At 44.7% G+C, this 20,097-nt stretch overlaps 1 protein-coding gene across 9 annotated transcripts in view; it reads right to left on the reverse strand.

Annotated features, from left to right (window-relative positions):
* Positions 1 to 20,097, reverse strand: part of LOC112215320 (band 4.1-like protein 3) — a 120,317-nt gene that overhangs the window by 17,973 nt on the left and 82,247 nt on the right. For 6 of the 9 annotated variants that reach the window (XM_042298770.1, XM_024374257.1, XM_042298771.1 and 3 more), the window contains 5 exons: positions 18,334 to 18,528; positions 10,430 to 10,534; positions 6,361 to 7,212; positions 4,336 to 4,455; positions 538 to 1,146 (listed from right to left, as the gene is read on the reverse strand). In XM_042298770.1, the coding sequence (XP_042154704.1) occupies positions 538 to 1,146; positions 4,336 to 4,455; positions 6,361 to 7,212; positions 10,430 to 10,534; positions 18,334 to 18,528 (1,881 nt within the window). The remainder of the gene's footprint in view (positions 1 to 537; positions 1,147 to 4,335; positions 4,456 to 6,360; positions 7,213 to 10,429; positions 10,535 to 18,333; positions 18,529 to 20,097) is intronic. The other 3 variants (XM_042298774.1, XM_042298775.1, XM_042298776.1) reach the window with 3 other exon arrangements.

The following is a 20,097-nucleotide window of genomic DNA, read 5'->3' on the forward strand; positions in this document are numbered from 1 at the left end:
GGGCCGAATACTTTCGCAAGGCACTGTATGTACAGCCTGCCTGGCCATGGTAATGCTTTCCAATAGATAACCCAGTGGGCAGAAACAGGGACAGGAAACAGGGAAAAGGACAGTCTCCCACCTGCACATCACTGAACACACAGCAGCACAGGCTGGCTGACTGCTACTATTGGCAAAGAGGAGGGTCAGGACTGGGGGAGTTGGGTAGCTGATTCTGTGATAATACGGCCAAGATTGGGATAAATTGCATGCTTCCTGCTTATTGGCACTACTAGCTAATGGGAGGCCAAGATTGGGATCATTTGGGGAAAATCTTTCCAATGATATTACAGGGGAATGGGAAGGCAAGACTGCAACAGATTGAGCACTTTCTAAATAGCATGGGCAACAAGGAATATGAGACGGGGGTAGCTTTTCCAGTGCTATTGTAGGCAAGTAGGAAGGACAGTTAAGGATAGTTTAGGGGGGTACTCATGGAGAGGTACTACAGGTCAATGGGGCAACTAGGGAACATTTTGGGGCTCTTTGGGGTGTTACCTCCGAGTGAGCCCTTGCAGCAGCTACCTCCCCACTGAGACTCTGCCAGGACGCTCCAATAGGAGAGGTGTGCACGGGGGAGGGGGGCACGAAGCACCCTCTCCAGTCTTGGCTGTTCTCCTTCTCCGCTTCCTCCTCTGAGACTGACCCTGCTGACTCCTCTCCCTCTGACTGACTGTCCAGCCCAAGGCCTAGGCTTCCACCCAAGCCTGGGGCTGGAGTTTTCTCCTCGGCCTCCGCCTGCTTCACCGCCGCCCCTATAGCCTTGTCCACGGCGGCCTTGGCTGCGGCAGTCAGGGCCGGCCCCGCCGAGGCTACGCTAGTGGCGTCACTAGTGTCGCTTGGCGTGTCTGAGTCGTCAGAGTGGTCATCATGCATGCTCAGCCCTGTAAACCCCAGCACGGACTGAGGCCTATCGTCCTCTATCCCTTCCAGTGAGTCTGTCTCTACCTGCTCAGTCTGATGCACTGCCTGGTTCTCCATGTTGTCAGGCTGGTGGTCAGACTGTTCTGGCTGTGCCAACTTCAACTCAGGCTGGTCCTGGTCCTTTTCTTGTTGGGAAGATACCACCTCTGTCTGCAGCACGATCCGCTCCACCTTCTCTGTTGTCTAACAAAGGAAACAAACAAGACATAACCAACAGTCTTCTTGAACCTTCAATATGGATTGAATCTACAGTAGTATGGAAGCAGATTAAAAAATAGCATGAATCTGTAGGGTGTCCAATCAAAAACACATCTTTTGACCAATGAGTAAACTAATGTTAATTGTGCAGATAGTCCTCTAAGAAAAACCAATGGTCCAAACCTCATGTCTCTATCATTATCCATTCAAAAGTCATTGGAGATTTTACCGTTGTCAGATGGCTAAGATTAGGGAGGCCAGAGGGAAGAAAGGGGTCAAAAATCAGGAAAACTGTATTGTGTCAGCTAGGCTGGATGCCGTGCAAGAATTAAGGCTATTGGCTACCTGACAGGCTCACTTTCTCCCTGAACTGGTCATCTTTCTTCTCGAATCCACAGGACATAAAACAATATAGAGGTAAGATACATATTGATTTTGAGACATGACATGTAGTATTTTCATATTTTAGTGTACACTTTATTTTAATTTGAAATTCCTGTTATTATTAGAAGATCTCTCACAAAAACAAGCATATCTCTATAAATTTCAACGGAGCACTGAGTGTTAACCAAGCTTTTCCTTTTCAAAGCCTTTTACATTTAACTCAGCTCGTGTCATGCTAATTTATCTTTTTTTGCGACCCTCGGAAACAACTTTGAAGACAACCACAAGATATAAAATCTGCAACAGTTGTTATTAGAAACCTGCACCTCCATGTCAACAGTTGTTATAAGAAACCTGCACCTCCATGTCAACAGTTGTTATAAGAAACCTGCACCTCTATGTCAACTGTTGTTATAAGAAACCTGCATCTCTATGTCAACAGTTATAAGAAACCTGCACCTCCATGTCAACAGTTATAAGAAACCTGCACCTCTATGTCAACAGTTATAAGAAACCTGCATCTCTATGTCAACTGTTATAAGAAACCTGCACCTCCATGTCAACAGTTATAAGAAACCTGCACCTCTATGTCAACAGTTATAAGAAACCTGCATCTCTATGTCAACTGTTATAAGAAACCTGCACCGCTATGTCAACAGTTGTTATAAGAAACCTGCACCTCTATGTCAACACTTATAAGAAACCTGCACCTCCATGTCAACAGATCTTGGTGCTTATTATTGGATGTTAGAGGAAAAGTCCACACTGAACGATTTAGAACGTGAATAATTATATTTGTCTTTTGGTAAAAAAAAATATTTTAGATCATAAGGAAGTGAAATTTCATCACCAAAGCAAGTTTTCAGACACTCTGGGTGGATGACCTAGAATGTGCTTCCATACAGTAGGGAAGGGTCACTTCATATGTTAGTACCGATGTGATCTTTCTGAATGCATGTTTAAATCATTTAACATGCTGTGCACTGGATGATTGCTTTGTTCCCCACTTTCGGATATCAAAATGACCTAAAGGTGGAGAAGAGTTGCAAAATCAAATATGCCGGGTGGTTAACACTCTCACATTCCTCCTCAATAAGGCCACAAGACCATGTGATGCCTCTGTCTAGACAAAACATTCCTCCTCAATAAGGCCCCAGGACCATGTGGTGCCTCTGTCTAGACAAAACATTCCTCCTCAATAAGGCCCCAGGACAATGTGGTGCCTCTGTCTAGACAAAACATTCCTCCTCAATAAGGCCCCAGGACCATGTGGTGCCTCTGTCTAGACAAAACATTCCTCCTCAATAAGGCCCCAGGACCATGTGGTGCCTCTGTCTAGACAAACCATTCCTCCTCAATAAGGCCCCAGGACCATGTGGTGCCTCTGTCTAGACAAACATTCCTTCTCAATAAGGCCCCAGGACCATGTGGTGCCTCTGTCTAGACAAAACATTCCTCCTCAATAAGGCCCCAGGACCATGTGGTGCCTCTGTCTAGACAAAACATTCCTCCTCAATAAGGCCCCAGGACCATGTGGTGCCTCTGTCTAGACAAAACCATTCCTCCTCAATAAGGCCCCAGGACCATGTGGTGCCTCTGTCTAGACAAACCATTCCTTCTCAATAAGGCCCCAGGACCATGTGGTGCCTCTGTCTAGACAAAACATTCCTCCTCAATAAGGCCCCAGGACCATGTGGTGCCTCTGTCTAGACAAAACATTCCTCCTCAATAAGGCCCCAGGACCATGTGGTCCTAGACAAACCATTCCTCCTCAATAAGGCCCCAGGACCATGTGGTGCCTCTGTCTAGACAAACCATTCCTTCTCAATAAGGCCCCAGGACCATGTGGTGCCTCTGTCTAGACAAAACATTCCTCCTCAATAAGGCCCCAGGACCATGTGGTGCCTCTGTCTAGACAAAACATTCCTCCTCAATAAGGCCCCAGGACCATGTGGTCCTAGACAAAACATTCCTCCTCAATAAGGCCCCAGGACCATGCGGTGCCTCTGTCTAGACAAACCATTTCTTCTCAATAAGGCCCCAGGACCATGTGGTGCCTCTGTCTAGACAAACCATTCCTTCTCAATAAGGCCCCAGGACCCTGTGGTGCCTCTGTCTAGACAAAACATTCCTCCTCAATAAGGCCCCAGGACCATGTGGTGCCTCTGTCTAGACAAAACATTCCTCCTCAATAAGGCCCCAGGACCATGTGGTCCTAGACAAACCATTCCTCCTCAATAAGGCCCCAGGACCATGTGGTGCCTCTGTCTAGACAAACCATTCCTTCTCAATAAGGCCCCAGGACCATGTGGTGCCTCTGTCTAGACAAAACATTCCTCCTCAATAAGGCCCCAGGACCATGTGGTGCCTCTGTCTAGACAAAACATTCCTCCTCAATAAGGCCCCAGGACCATGTGGTCCTAGACAAAACATTCCTCCTCAATAAGGCCCCAGGACCATGTGGTGCCTCTGTCTAGACAAAATATTTCTCCTCATAAACCTGTCCACTGTTTTAATGGCCGGCAGGAAGGACGGACGGACGGACAGGGGACAGTAAAGCCTGACAGACAACATAGTGGCTACAGTGACAACATTTCCTCAACAACAAACACATCAGTGACAAACAGTACAGATACTGAACAGGTATTTTGCAAAAGAGATGTGATCTCAATGATAACCTGTATAAAAGGTTAAAAAAAAATCATTTTAACAACTCAGATATGCATGCACTACAACTGCTGTCATCACGTTTGTTGAGTGGTATATTATCTATATGGTATAAGAGGCCACCTTAAACACGGTCTGACTAAAGGCAGGCGAAGCAGTCCAGACCCGCGTGCTGGTCTGATCTCTGGCCGACTGTAAGAGAGCGGTGAGCTCCGGAGACATCTCCTCAAAGGTCGGCTTTGGCTGAGCAGACAGAGAGATGGGGAGAGTCAACACAACAGGAGTAGAAGAGAGACACACACACACAGTTAGATACTGAACGTACATAGGAGGAGAGACAAAGAGACAGGTCTTTCACACAATGCCCAGACACAAGCTCAGGGGATGGGGGGGTTGGATGGGATTATTCATAAGAGCATTGAGGTGATGATTGATAGCTAAGAAAGGTAAACTTGAGGATTGGGTTTGAGAAAATTGGGTTTGTCAAATTTTATTCTAAAGTATTCAAAAATAATTATGTCAATCACAACCTAGATTGATTTCCTTATATAAGACAATGCAAGAATTACAAAGGTTTCATCAAATTGGTTTCCAACTATTTTAATCCAGTTTGTATGCTTATACTATGTAACTCGGAGCAATGCATTTCTTTTACAGAGCACATGGGTAGAAACACCATCCTGTGACATGTCAATTACTGAACTCGAGTTGTTTTTCTCTTGAGAATGTCAGTCATAAAGGCAATAGGTGAGACAGACAAGAGTGTCTTGTGTGTCGGAGGGTCTCCTCTTATGAATAGGGCCAATATCATCATGTCAGATCAAGCTGCAGAGAGGTCAGAGAGCGCAAACCCAGGGAAGTCAAAGTAAAAGTGGCAGGGCTGAAGCAATCAGTGGCATACCAACCATAGTATACCGTACCATAAGCCATAGTGGAAAGCATTCATTTGGTGTGGCTAGCAGCATGTGGACCAGCTTAAAACAAAACAAGATTTTCATTTACAAATCGAAATGAAAGAGGTAAACAAATGCCAGTACCCATGGAGCAGCAAGTTTGGTTAAGGCATGCAGATAACAAATGACACCAAATACAGTGGCAAAGGGATCAACTAAACAGAGCAAACTATAGAAAGAAAAAACAGACTCCCATGCAATTCCCATGAACATTCAGTCGAGTGCAAAACAGCGCCGGGTCCAGCCTCGTTGCAGTGGATAAGACGATCAAACAGGCTGGGGCGGAAGTGGCTTGAGGATAAAGTGGGGGTTTGGGGGGGAAGTGGCTTGAGGATAAAGTGGGGGTTTGGGGGGGGAGTGGCTTTAGGATAAAGTGGGGGTTTGGGGGGGGAGTGGCTTTAGGATAAAGTGGGGGTTTGGGGGCGGAAGTGGCTTGAGGATAAAGTGGGGATTTGGGGGGGGGTGGCTTTAGGATAAAGTGGGGGTTTGGGGGCGGAAGTGGCTTGAGGATAAAGTGGGGGTTTGGGGGACGGGGGACGGAAGTGGCTTGAGGATAAAGTGGGGGTTTGGGGGGCGGAAGTGGCTTTAGGATAAAGTGGGGGTTTAGGGAGAGGGGGGCGGAAGTGGCTTGAGGATAAAGTGGGGGTTTAGGGAGAGGGGGCGGAAGTGGCTTGAGGATAAAGTGGGGGATTAGGGCGAGGGGGAGGAAGTGGCTTGAGGATAAAGTGGGGTATTAGGGAGAGGGGGAGGAAGTGGCTTGAGGATAAAGTGGGGTATTAGGGAGAGGGGGAGGAAGTGGCTTGAGGATAAAGTGGGGGTTTGGGGGAGTGGCTTGAGGATAAAGTGGGGGTTTAGGGAGGGGGCGGAAGTGGCTTGAGGATAAAGTGGGGTTTAGGGGTGGGGGCGGAAGTGGCTTGAGGATAAAGTGGGGATTTGGGGGGAGTAACTTGAGGATAAAGTGGGGGGTTAGGGAGAGGGGGGGAAGAGGAAGTCACTTGAGGATAAAGGGGGGGAAAGAGGAAGTCACTTGAGGATAAAGTGGGGGTTAGGGAGAGGGGGAAGAGGAAGTCACTTGAGGATAAAGTGGGGGTTAGGGAGAGGGGGGGAAGAGGAAGTAATTTGAGGATAAAGTGGAGGGTTAGGGAGAAGGGGGAAGGGGTTTCAGGTATTTGGGGTGGGGTTCATATCATCCTACCACTTTGGAGGGCGATGGGGTTCTGGAAAGATAGGACACAGGGCTGGGGCTCAGACGCAGATCGACCATTTGAGGCTTGGGCATCTTCATTGGGGACTTGGCCATTGGGGACTTGGCCATTGGGGACCGTGGAGAGAGGGGTGTGTGAGGCGCAACAGGGGTGGTGCTCCTGTCTCCCAGAAGAAAAGTCTCCCGTAGCTGCTTCCTGCTGTCAGCTCTCGCGGCATCACTGATGTCCTGGCTGGATCGGATGGATGGAGAGGGGGTCCTGGCCTCCTGGATGGTGATCATGGAGGGTCCCATTCCCTCAGATGGAGAGGGGGTCCTTGCCTCCTGGATGGTGATCATGGAGGGTCCCATTCCCTCAGATGGAGAGGGGGTCCTTGCCTCCTGGATGGTGATCATTGGGGGTCCGATTCCCTCTATGGGCGGAAGACTCAAGTGGACCGACACTGGCATCTCGTACTCAGTCGACACTGGGATGATCTTCACAGTGGTGGTGGATTGGTCTGCTGCCCTCTTCAGCTCCCTGGCGAACACCGCAGGAACGGCTACCGCCGCCTCCCCGCCATCTTTGGCCTGCGTCGTCATGGTGACGATCTTGCCTGACATGGTGTCGTAGGATTTGCCCAGGGTGTAGGTCTTCTCCATCTCCTCGGCCTTGGACGCTAGTTCACTGCTGAAGCTCTCGTATGGTTTGCCAAACTCCTTGATGACAACGACACCACTGGCGCCGCCGAGCGCTCCTTCAGCCACAGTGTTATCGACGGCCATAACATTATAGTTGACAATGTTTCTCTTTTCGGCTACCTTAGGAGGGACTTTGCTTACTATTACCCACCCGTCAGAGTCCTACATACAAGATACATACAAAGACTGGGGTTAGCCAGTTCAATGGGGGAATAGGACTTCCAATGGCAGTCCCAAGAAGAGCAATAAGGAAGCCATTTTAGACTTGAAGGAACATAGATCATAAACAGCATGAACATAGACAGCAACATATACAATATATATGCAAAAGTATGTGGACGCCCTTTCAAATGAGTGGATTCGACTATTTCAGCCACACCTGTTGCTGACAGGTATATTCAATCGAGCACACAGCCATACAATCTACATAGACAAACATTGGCAGTAGAATAGCCTTACTAAAGAGCTCAGTGACTTTCAACGTGGCACCATCATAGGATGCTACCTTTCCAACAAGTCAGTTCATCTAATTTTTGCCCTGCTACAGCTGCCCCAGTCAACTGTAAGTCCTGTTATTGTGAAGTGGAAACGTCTAGAAGTAACAACGGCTCTGCCACGAAGTGGTGATGAATCACGCTTCACCATCTGGCAGTCCAACGGATGAAAATGGGTTTGGCAGATGCCAGGAGAACGCTACCTGCCCCAATGCATTGTTTGGTGGAGGAGTAATAATGGTCTGTGGCTGTTTTTCATGGTTCGGGCCCCTTAGATACAGAGAGTGGAAATCTTAACACTACATCATACAATGACATTTTAGACGATTCTGTGCTTCCAAACCTGTGGCAACTGTTTGGGGAAGGCCCTTTCCTGTTTCAGCATGACAATGCCCCCCATGCACAAAGGGAGTTCCATATAGAAATGGTTTGTCGAAATCGATGTGGATGCACTTGACTGGCATTCACAGAGCCCTGACCTCAACCCCATCGAACACCTTTGGGATTAATTGGAACGCCGACTGTGAGCCAGGCCTAATCACCCAACATTAGTGCCCAACCTCACTAATGCTCTTGTGTCTGAATGGAAGCAAGTCCCTGCAGCAATGTTGCAACATCTAGTGGAAAGCCTTCCCAGAAGAGTAGAGGCTGTTATAGCTGCAAAGAGGGCACCAACTCCATATTAATGCCCATGATTTGGGAATGAGATGTTCGACGAGCAGGTGTCCACATACCTTTGGTCATGTATTGTATCCCAGTTGTTAGTTAATAGTGTATTGTTAAAAACGGTCTCTCCGTGTAGCTCATTCAAGGGTTTTTCTTTATTTGTACTATTTTCTACATTGTAGAATAATAATGAAGACATCCAAACTATGAAATAACACGTATGGATCATGTAGTAACCAAAAAAAGTGTTAAACAAAAAGATTCTTCAAAATAGCCACCCTTTGCCTTGATGACAGCTTTGCACACTCTTGGCATGCTCTCAACCATTCTCTCAACCAGCTTCATGAGGTGGTCACCTGGAATGCTTTTACAACAGTCTTGAAGGAGTTCCCACATATGCTGAGCACTTGTTGGCTGCTTTTTCTTTACTCTGCGGTCCAACTCATCCCAAACCATCTCAATTGCGTTGAGGTCAGTTGATTGTGGAGGCCAGGTAATCTGATGCAGCAGTCTATCACTCTCCTTCTTGGTCAAATAGCCCTTACTATGCCTGGAGGTGTGTTGGGTCATTGTCCTGTTGAAAAACAAATGATAGTCCCACTAAGCGCAAACCAGATAGGATGGCGTATCGTTGCAGAATGCTGTGGCAGCCATGCTGGTTAAGTGTGCCTTGAATTCTAAATAAATCACTGATAGTGTCACCAGCAAAGCACCCCCACACCATCTCACCTCCTTCTCCATGCTTCACAGTGAGAACTACTCATGAGGAGATCATCTGTTCACCTACTCTGCTTCTCACAAAGACACAGCGGTTGGAACCAAAAATCTCAAATTTTGACTCATTAGACCAAAGCACAGACTTTCACTGGTCTAGTGTCCATTGCTTGTGTTTCTTGGCCCAAACAAGTCTCTTCTTATTATTGGTGTCCTCTAGTAGTGGTTTCTTTGCAGCAATTCGAACCATGAAGGCCTGATTCACGCAGTTTCCTCTGAACAGTTGATGTTGAGATGTGTCTGTTACTTGAACTCTGCGAAGCATCTGTGAAGCATTTATTTGGGCTGCAATTTCTGAGGCTGGTAAACTCTAATGAACTTATCCACTGTAGCAGAGGTAACTCTGGGTCTTCCTATCCTGTGACAGTCCTCATGAGATCAAGTTTCATCATAGTGTTTGATGTTTTTTGTGACTGCACTTGAAGAAACTTTCAAAGTTCTTGCCATGTCTTAAAGTAATGATGGATTGTCTTGTCTCTTTACTGATTTGAGCTGTTCTTGCCATAATATGGACTTGGTCTTTTACCAAATAGGGCTGTCTTCTGTATTCCACCCCTACCTTGTCACAACACAACTGATTGGCTCAAACGCATTAAGGAAAGAAATTCCACAAATGAACTTTTAACAAGGCACACATGTTAATTGAAAATGCATTCCAGGTGACTACCTCATGAAGCTGGTTGAGAGAATGCCAAGAGTGTGCAAATGTTGACTGGTACTGCACAGGGTCAAATGAGTCACATTGTCATCCACTGCTGACAATGAATAACATACCCAGCAAACCGGGAACATTCCCAAAATACTCGGTAAGATTCCCATTAACTTATAGATAGGGTTTTAACCAACATTATGATGATAACATCCCAAAAACATTCACATTTTTGAAAACAAAATCGATTTTTTAAATTTTTTTTTAATGAAATATCCTTGGAATGTTCTCCTAAAATTCACTAAAATGTTGAACACAACATCTGTAACAACCATCACAGAACATTCCCCAAACGTTCCCATTAGGTTTCCAGGTAATGTAATAACACAACGAACCAGTAATGTTTCCAGTAAATGTCCCCACAATGTTCCCACCAGACTGTTCCCAGAAACATTCTAGGAACCTTTAAAGAACAGACAAAATGTTTTCTAGGAACGTTCTTGGAACGTCAGGCGAACGTTTTATACAAACATTCTATAATCATCAAGAGAACATTTGCCGTGGCCTAATGAATGTTCTGGGAACAGTCACAGAACTAATTAAATGTTGGTTTGCTGGATAGGAACCTAGTCCTACACACCCAAATGGAACATAGGTTAAATGTGTAAGACTCGTCAATAATTAATTGGCGTAGCTGGCTCTAATCTAGCCAAGCAGCAGAGATGAAGGTTTTCTAATCACACAGAGATACCTGAACCAGGAGATACTTGTATGTAGTGACAGCTTGGCTACCTACCACAGTAGTCTTAGTATCCACAGGGCTGTGCGTGATGTCCTCCTCAACGCTACCGCCTGCAGCCATGGCTCTCTCTCTCTCATCCTCTCCCTCATCCTCTTGGCTCTACATGAATGGAAAAGAAAAAGAAAAAAGGGAAACAAACGAACAGCTTGAATGAACTAGAATTGAAAGTAGCTTTGAGGTGTGCGTGTGTGTGGTCTGCATCCTATTGCTGGCACCATTACTCATTACAGAGTGTGTGATATTTACTCATTGTGTTTGATAAGAGTGTGTGTGATATTTACTCATTGTGTTTGATAAGAGTGTGTGTGATATTTACTCATTGTGTTTGATAAGAGTGTGTGTGATATTTACTCATTGTGTTTGATAAGAGTGTGTGTGATATTTACTCATTGTGTTTGATAAGAGTGTGTGTGATATTTACTCATTGTGTTTGATAAGAGTGTGTGTGATATTTACTCATTGTGTTTGATAAGAGTGTGTGTGATCTGAGATTTCACCAGCGTGTGACTACAGGACTATAGTATCTCTCCAAACGTAGTCACACTGTGGGGTTGATATCGGACATATGGGTCCAATAGCTCACAAATAAAGAATGAAACAAGGTAGCAAGACTCGGCTGACTGGTAAAACTGACTGCCTTCCACACTTAATTTAACCACATCCAAACAGTCATAAAAATAAATACTGGCCGAAATATGCCGTCGTTGCTGCTACATTAATGAATAAAATATCTCCTTTCCCTGGTTACGCCATCATTGCCATTCTCCCGACTGCTTGATGTTCCCACACACGCACACACACACACACACACACACACACACACACACACACACACACACACACACACACACACACACACACACACACACACACACACACACACACACACACACACACACACACACACACACACACACACACACACACATAAACTCCATGCAAAAGGGAGCAGGGTTTCTTCTCCCTAATCCTCCCTCTCTTTTGAAGTCCCTGCATGCTTCTCCATATATATATATATATATACAGTGCCTTGCGAAAGTATTCGGCCCCCTTGAACTTTGCGACCTTTTGCCACATTTCAGGCTTCAAACATAAAGATATAAAACTGTATTTTTTTATGAAGAATCAACAACAAGTGGGACACAATCATGAAGTGGAACGACATTTATTGGATATTTCAAATTTTTTTAACAAATCAAAAACTGAAAAATTGGGCGTGCAAAATTATTCAGCCCCTTTACTTTCAGTGCAGCAAACTCTCTCCAGAAGTTCAGTGAGGATCTCTGAATGATCCAATGTTGACCTAAATGACTAATGATGATAAATACAATCCACCTGTGTGTAATCAAGTCTCCGTATAAATGCACCTGCACTGTGATAGTCTCAGAGGTCCGTTAAAAGCGCAGAGAGCATCATGAAGAACAAGGAACACACCAGGCAGGTCCGAGATACTGTTGTGAAGAAGTTTAAAGCCGGATTTGGATACAAAAAGATTTCCCAAGCTTTAAACATCCCAAGGAGCACTGTGCAAGCGATAATATTGAAATGGAAGGAGTATCAGACCACTGCAAATCTACCAAGACCTGGCCGTCCCTCTAAACTTTCAGCTCATACAAGGAGAAGACTGATCAGAGATGCAGCCAAGAGGCCCATGATCACTTTGGATGAACTGCAGAGATCTACAGCTGAGGTGGGAGACTCTGTCCATAGGACAACAATCAGTCGTATATTGCACAAATCTGGCCTTTATGGAAGAGTGGCAAGAAGAAAGCCATTTCTTAAAGATATCCATAAAAAGTGTCGTTTAAAGTTTGCCACAAGCCACCTGGGAGACACACCAAACATGTGGAAGAAGGTGCTCTGGTCAGATGAAACCAAAATTGAACTTTTTGGCAACAATGCAAAACGTTATGTTTGGCGTAAAAGCAACACAGCTCATCACCCTGAACACAACATCCCCACTGTCAAACAAGGAGGTGGCAGCATCATGGTTTGGGCCTGCTTTTCTTCAGAAGGGACAGGGAAGATGGTTAAAATTGATGGGAAGATGGATGGAGCCAAATACAGGACCATTCTGGAAGAAAACCTGATGGAGTCTGCAAAAGACCTGAGACTGGGACGGAGATTTGTCTTCCAACAAGACAATGATCCAAAACATAAAGCAAAATCTACAATGGAATGGTTAAAAAATAAACATATCCAGGTGTTAGAATGGCCAAGTCAAAGTCCAGACCTGAATCCAATCGAGAATCTGTGGAAAGAACTGAAAACTGCTGTTCACAAATGCTCTCCATCCAACCTCACTGAGCTCGAGCTGTTTTGCAAGGAGGAATGGGAAAAAATGTCAGTCTCTCGATGTTCAAAACTAATAGAGACATACCCCAAGCGACTTACAGCTGTAATCGCAGCAAAAGGTGGCGCTACAAAGTATTAACTTAAGGGGGCTGAATAATTTTGCACGCCCAATTTTTCAGTTTTTGATTTGTTAAAAAAGTTTGAAATATCCAATAAATATCATTCCACTTCATGATTGTGTCCCACTTTTTGTTGATTCTTCACAAAAAAATACAGTTTTATATCTTTATGTTTGAAGCCTGAAATGTGGAAAAAGGTCGCAAAGTTCAAGGGGGCCGAATACTTTCGCAAGGCACTGTATATATATATATATATATATATATATATATTAGTGCACTAAAATGCTTAGCCGAAAAGGATGTTTCCAATGGTTTCCTTCTGTCTCTCCCTCCCACCTCCGTTTGGCAAGGTTACAGCACGAGGATTTATTACTCGTTCACTGGCCACACTGCTACAAATCAATCGAGTCCTATTCTGATGTCCCACTGTTAATTGTCCCCTGCTCCTTTCAACGCTTGCTCTTTTTATCTACTTTTGGCTTAAATGGTTGGATAAGGTAGCTTACACTTTATTTTTTTTGCTTCGTCAAGGAGCCGCATCTGAATCACTTCCTTTTACCGTGGCTTAACTTCCATTGAAAAACAGCTTGATGCTTGGTAACTATTTGACAACAGCACTGGAGAAGAAAGGTAGGTGTCAAATGTTATATAGAGGCAGATTCTTTCACAACAGTTGTTCTTCTATCTCCAGTAGCTGGGTGTTAAGCACCGTCCTCCACCTGCATGGATTATTGAGCAGGTTTTCAAAGGGAGGCGGTTAGAGGCCCCAGTCTCCAGAGACTTGACATGGAGAGGAAGGATCTCATTCATCTCTTTCCCTCTAAACAACCTGAGCTCACACTCTAGCAGACACATCTCAACCGTCTCACACTCTAGCAGACACATCTCAACCTTCTCACCCTCTAGCAGACACATCTCAACCTTCTCACACTCTAGCAGACACATCTCAACCTTCTCACACTGTAGCAGACACATCTCAACCGTCTCACACTCTAGCAGACACATCTCAATCTTCTCACACATCTCAATCTTCTCACACTCCAGCAGACACATCTCAATCTTCTCACACTCTAGCAGACACATCTCAATCTTCTCACACTGTAACAGACACATCTCAACCTTCTCACACTCTAGCAGACACATCTCAACCTTCTCACACTCTAGCAGACACATCTCAACCTTCTCACACTCTAGCAGACACATCTCAACCTTCTCACACTCTAGCAGACACATCTCAACCTTCTCACACTCTAGCAGACACATTTCAATCTTCTCACACTCTAGCAGACACATCTTAATCTTCTCACACTGTAGCAGACACATCTCAACCTTCTCACACTGTAACAGACACGTCTCAATCTTCTCACACTCTAGCAGACACATCTCAACCTTCTCATAATGTAGCAGACACATCTCAATCTTCTCACACTGTAACAGACACATCTCAACCTTCTCACACTCTAGCAGACACATCTCAATCTTCTCACACTGTAACAGACACATCTCAACCTTCTCACACTCTAGCAGACACATACCAAGGTAGCTTACACTTTATTTTTTTTGCTTCGTCAAGGAGCCGCATCTGAATCACTTCCTTTTACCGTGGCTTAACTTCCATTGAAAAACAGCTTGATGCTTGGTAACTATTTGACAACAGCACTGGAGAAGAAAGGTAGGTGTCAAATGTTATATAGAGGCAGATTCTTTCACAACAGTTGTTCTTCTATCTCCAGTAGCTGGGTGTTAAGCACCGTCCTCCACCTGCATGGATTATTGAGCAGGTTTTCAAAGGGAGGCGGTTAGAGGCCCCAGTCTCCAGAGACTTGACATGGAGAGGAAGGATCTCATTCATCTCTTTCCCTCTAAACAACCTGAGCTCACACTCTAGCAGACACATCTCAACCGTCTCACACTCTAGCAGACACATCTCAACCTTCTCACCCTCTAGCAGACACATCTCAACCTTCTCACACTGTAGCAGACACATCTCAACCGTCTCACACTCTAGCAGACACATCTCAATCTTCTCACACATCTCAATCTTCTCACACTCCAGCAGACACATCTCAATCTTCTCACACTCTAGCAGACACATCTCAATCTTCTCACACTGTAACAGACACATCTCAACCTTCTCACACTCTAGCAGACACATCTCAACCTTCTCACACTCTAGCAGACACATCTCAACCTTCTCACACTCTAGCAGACACATCTCAACCTTCTCACACTGTAGCAGACACATCTCAACCTTCTCACACTCTAGCAGACACATTTCAATCTTCTCACACTCTAGCAGACACATCTTAATCTTCTCACACTGTAGCAGACACATCTCAACCTTCTCACACTGTAACAGACACGTCTCAATCTTCTCACACTCTAGCAGACACATCTCAACCTTCTCATAATGTAGCAGACACATCTCAATCTTCTCACACTGTAACAGACACATCTCAACCTTCTCACACTCTAGCAGACACATCTCAACCTTCTCACACTCTAGCAGACACATCTCAACCTTCTCACACTCTAGCAGACACATCTCAACCTTCTCACACTGTAGCAGACACATCTCAACCTTCTCACACTCTAGCAGACACATTTCAATCTTCTCACACTCTAGCAGACACATCTTAATCTTCTCACACTGTAGCAGACACATCTCAACCTTCTCACACTCTAGCAGACACATCTCAACCTTCTCACACTGTAGCAGACACATCTCAACCTTCTCACACTCTAGCAGACACATTTCAATCTTCTCACACTCTAGCAGACACATCTTAATCTTCTCACACTGTAGCAGACACATCTCAACCTTCTCACACTGTAACAGACACGTCTCAATCTTCTCACACTCCAGCAGACACATCTCAACCTTCTCATAATGTAGCAGACACATCTCAATCTTCTCACACTGTAACAGACACATCTCAACCTTCTCACACTCTAGCAGACACATCTCAACCTTCTCACACTCTAGCAGACACATCTCAACCTTCTCACACTCTAGCAGACACATCTCAACCTTCTCACACTGTAGCAGACACATCTCAACCTTCTCACACTCTAGCAGACACATTTCAATCTTCTCACACTCTAGCAGACACATCTTAATCTTCTCACACTGTAGCAGACACATCTCAACCTTCTCACACTGTAACAGACACGTCTCAATCTTCTCACACTCTAGCAGACACATCTCAACCTTCTCATAATGTAGCAGACACATCTCAATCTTCTCACACTGTAACAGACACATCTCAACCTTCTCACACTCTAGCAGACACATCTCAATCTTCTCACACTGTAACAGACACATCTCAACCTTCTCACACTCTAGCAGACACATACCAAGGTAGCTTACACTTTATTTTTTTTGCTTCGTCAAGGAGCCGCATCTGAATCACTTCCTTTTACCGTGGCTTAACTTCCATTGAAAAACAGCTTGATGCTTGGTAACTATTTGACAACAGCACTGGAGAAGAAAGGTAGGTGTCAAATGTTATATAGAGGCAGATTCTTTCACAACAGTTGTTCTTCTATCTCCAGTAGCTGGGTGTTAAGCACCGTCCTCCACCTGCATGGATTATTGAGCAGGTTTTCAAAGGGAGGCGGTTAGAGGCCCCAGTCTCCAGAGACTTGACATGGAGAGGAAGGATCTCATTCATCTCTTTCCCTCTAAACAACCTGAGCTCACACTCTAGCAGACACATCTCAACCGTCTCACACTCTAGCAGACACATCTCAACCTTCTCACCCTCTAGCAGACACATCTCAACCTTCTCACACTGTAGCAGACACATCTCAACCGTCTCACACTCTAGCAGACACATCTCAATCTTCTCACACATCTCAATCTTCTCACACTCCAGCAGACACATCTCAATCTTCTCACACTCTAGCAGACACATCTCAATCTTCTCACACTGTAACAGACACATCTCAACCTTCTCACACTCTAGCAGACACATCTCAACCTTCTCACACTCTAGCAGACACATCTCAACCTTCTCACACTCTAGCAGACACATCTCAACCTTCTCACACTGTAGCAGACACATCTCAACCTTCTCACACTGTAGCAGACACATCTCAACCTTCTCACACTCTAGCAGACACATCTCAATCTTCTCACACTCTAGCAGACACATCTCAACCTTCTCACACTGTAACAGACACGTCTCAATCTTCTCACACTCTAGCAGACACATCTCAACCTTCTCATAATGTAGCAGACACATCTCAATCTTCTCACACTGTAACAGACACATCTCAACCTTCTCACACTCTAGCAGACACATCTCAATCTTCTCACACTGTAACAGACACATCTCAACCTTCTCACACTCTAGCAGACACATACCAACCTTCTCACTGTAACGGTCTGAGTGTAGTGGGTGAGGAGTCAGGCGCAGGAAGCAGAGAGTTCAGGGGAGTGCTATTTTAATGCACAGAGAAACGGCGAACATAAGCCAACCCTCACGTAAACACAGGGCGTAATGAACAAACAAATGCCCCAAACAGGGGGACTTAAACTGTCCAGAAAAAACCCACAAAATGGGAAAACACAAAACCCATAGACGTGCACACAAGTACACCAAACAGACGGTCACAATAATTAATCCCGCACAAGGAACCATGCGGGCCGACTGACTAATAAAGCCTTACTACTAACTACCTAACTCAAAACAGGTGCACTCAATAAACACATAAGGAGGGGGAGGAAATAATCAGTGGCAGCTAGTAGGCCGGCGACGACGACCGCCGAGCGCCACCCGAACGGGAAGGGGAGTGTCCTTCGGTCGGAGTCGTGACACTCACACTGTAACAGACACATCTCAAACTTCTCACACTCTAGCAGACACATCTCAATCTTCTCACACTGTAACAGACACATCTCAATCTTCTCACTGTAACAGACACATCTCAATCTTCTCACACTCTAGCAGACACATCTCAATCTTCTCACACTGTAGCAGACACATCTCAACCTTCTCACACTGTAGCAGACACATCTCAACCGTCTCACACTCTAGCAGACACATCTCAACCGTCTCACACTCTAGCAGACACATCTCAATCTTCTCACACTGTAGCAGACACATCTCAATCTTCTCACACTCTAGCAGACACATCTCAACCTTCAAATCATAGCCTATCAAAGGTGAATTGTTATTTCTCTTTAGATCAGGGTTGTGTATGTACATCCAGCAGGTTTTCTAACATGATTCAGCTCATCAAGGAGCTAATGAGCAGCTGATTAGTAGAAACAGGTGTTAGAGCAGGAATGGAACAAAAACCTGCACACTGGCCAACACTGGATTAGATGCCACTAGATTTCTCATGTTGATGTTTCAACCCAGTGAGGTTCTACTAAATGTTTTGTAGAAAATGGAGGGGTCTCTAAAAGGTATGTTGATGTCCCCCTGTCTCTCTCTCTCTCCATTCTGTCCCTCTCTGATTAAACAATGAACTTACCGGTACCTCGTCGAGTTCCAGGGGTTCGATCATGGGGGCCTCGTCGAGGCGCGGCGAGCGCAGGGGGGACGATGACAGCCTCTTCTCCCATTCGGTAAGGCCAGCCGAGTCGGCGCCCGTCTCCAGGAACGATCTCTTGAGCTCACTGATGTTGGTCGTGTGTTTCAACAGCTCCTCCGGCGTGCCCACTGTGTCCTGAGGAGCAGGAAGAGAAGTAATCTTACTGATAATGATACACTACTGTTACTGTTAGGGTTAGTTACCGTTAGGGTTAGTAACCGTTAGGGTTAGTTACCGTTAGGGTTAGTTACCGTTAGGGTTAGTTACCGTTAGGGTTAGTTACCGTTAGGGTTAGTTGCCGTTAGGGTCAGTTACCGTTAGGGTTAGTTACTATTAGGGTTAGTTACCGTTAGGGTTAGTTACCATTAGGGTTAGTTACTGTTAGGGTTAGTTACCGTTAGGGTTAGTTACCATTAGGGTTAGTAACCATTAGGGTTAGTTACCGTTAGGGTTTAGATGTTACATGTGTTTGGATGTCAAGTCAATATAGCAGTGTTGTGTTATGTTGATTCAGATTGTGCAATATGTTTTATGTTCATGAATTTGAAAAAATACTGAAAATAAAATTCCATGGAAAACAAGAATGCCACTGGACGCTAAAGCGCAAGCTAAAAACCAACAAATGAATGAGATAGTGAATGCAATAGAAAATCAACTGTGTTTTGTGAGACAAATTACACATCTGAATCTTTGGGAGAGCAGCTTGTGTGCTGCTATTCAAGTAGCATGGCTAAGTATCACCGTGGTGACAGATTGACAAATGTAATGTCCTTTACTTTGATGCATGTTTGTATTATGTTCACAGCTGCAGTATAATGAGCTGAATAGATAATGTCATAATCTATCCGAAACAGACCTTCTTTTCAAATGAATTATCTGCATTTTGCAGCGAATCCTGACTTTCACTTAAGTAACATTTTCACTTAGTCTCCCATTGACATCAATGCATGACTAAATGGAAGTTAGGATTTGCCCCTTTTTAAGGAAGCATTCATAGATATCAATATAACTCAACATCCTCTTACTCTCCATCTAGCAATAACTTCCACCTGGCATATGCTGTTAATCCAGTATGTATTACATCAATAAAACTAAATCTCCAAATAAAAGTTAGCATGTTAGTGAATAAACATCAGACAACATTAGTTCAAAACAACATGGTATCATTAGTTAAAAATACCTGTTACAAACCCCTCATGTTGTCTGTTATAACAGCTACCTGTTACAAACCCCTCATGTTGTCTGTTATAACAGCTACCTGTTACAAACCCCTCATGTTGTCTGTTATAACAGCTACCTGTTACAAACCCCTCATGTTGTCTGTTATAACAGCTACCTGTTACAAACCCCTCATGTTGTCTGTTATAACAGCTACCTGTTACAAACCCCTCATGCTGTCTGTTATAACAGCTACCTGTTACAAACCCCTCATGCTGTCTGTTATAACAGCTACCTGTTACAAACCCCTCATGTTGACGACATAAAAAATGGTAAATCCACTGTTACTGTCCAAACCAAGTCCCCACCATGCACTAGCCTGCTGTTCCATACAATACCAACCTCTAACATCAGCACACTATGTCTGACAAACACATTCTCCTGCTTTATTCATCTTATGAGACTGTTCTGGAAAGAAAATGACAGTCCGTTAGATTTTATTACATGTCAAATCTATATCTCCTCATCGATTGCAGCTGTTGATTG

This window comes from Oncorhynchus tshawytscha, linkage group LG16, assembly GCF_018296145.1.
Source record: "Oncorhynchus tshawytscha isolate Ot180627B linkage group LG16, Otsh_v2.0, whole genome shotgun sequence".
NCBI classification, from domain to species: Eukaryota; Metazoa; Chordata; class Actinopteri; order Salmoniformes; family Salmonidae; genus Oncorhynchus; species Oncorhynchus tshawytscha.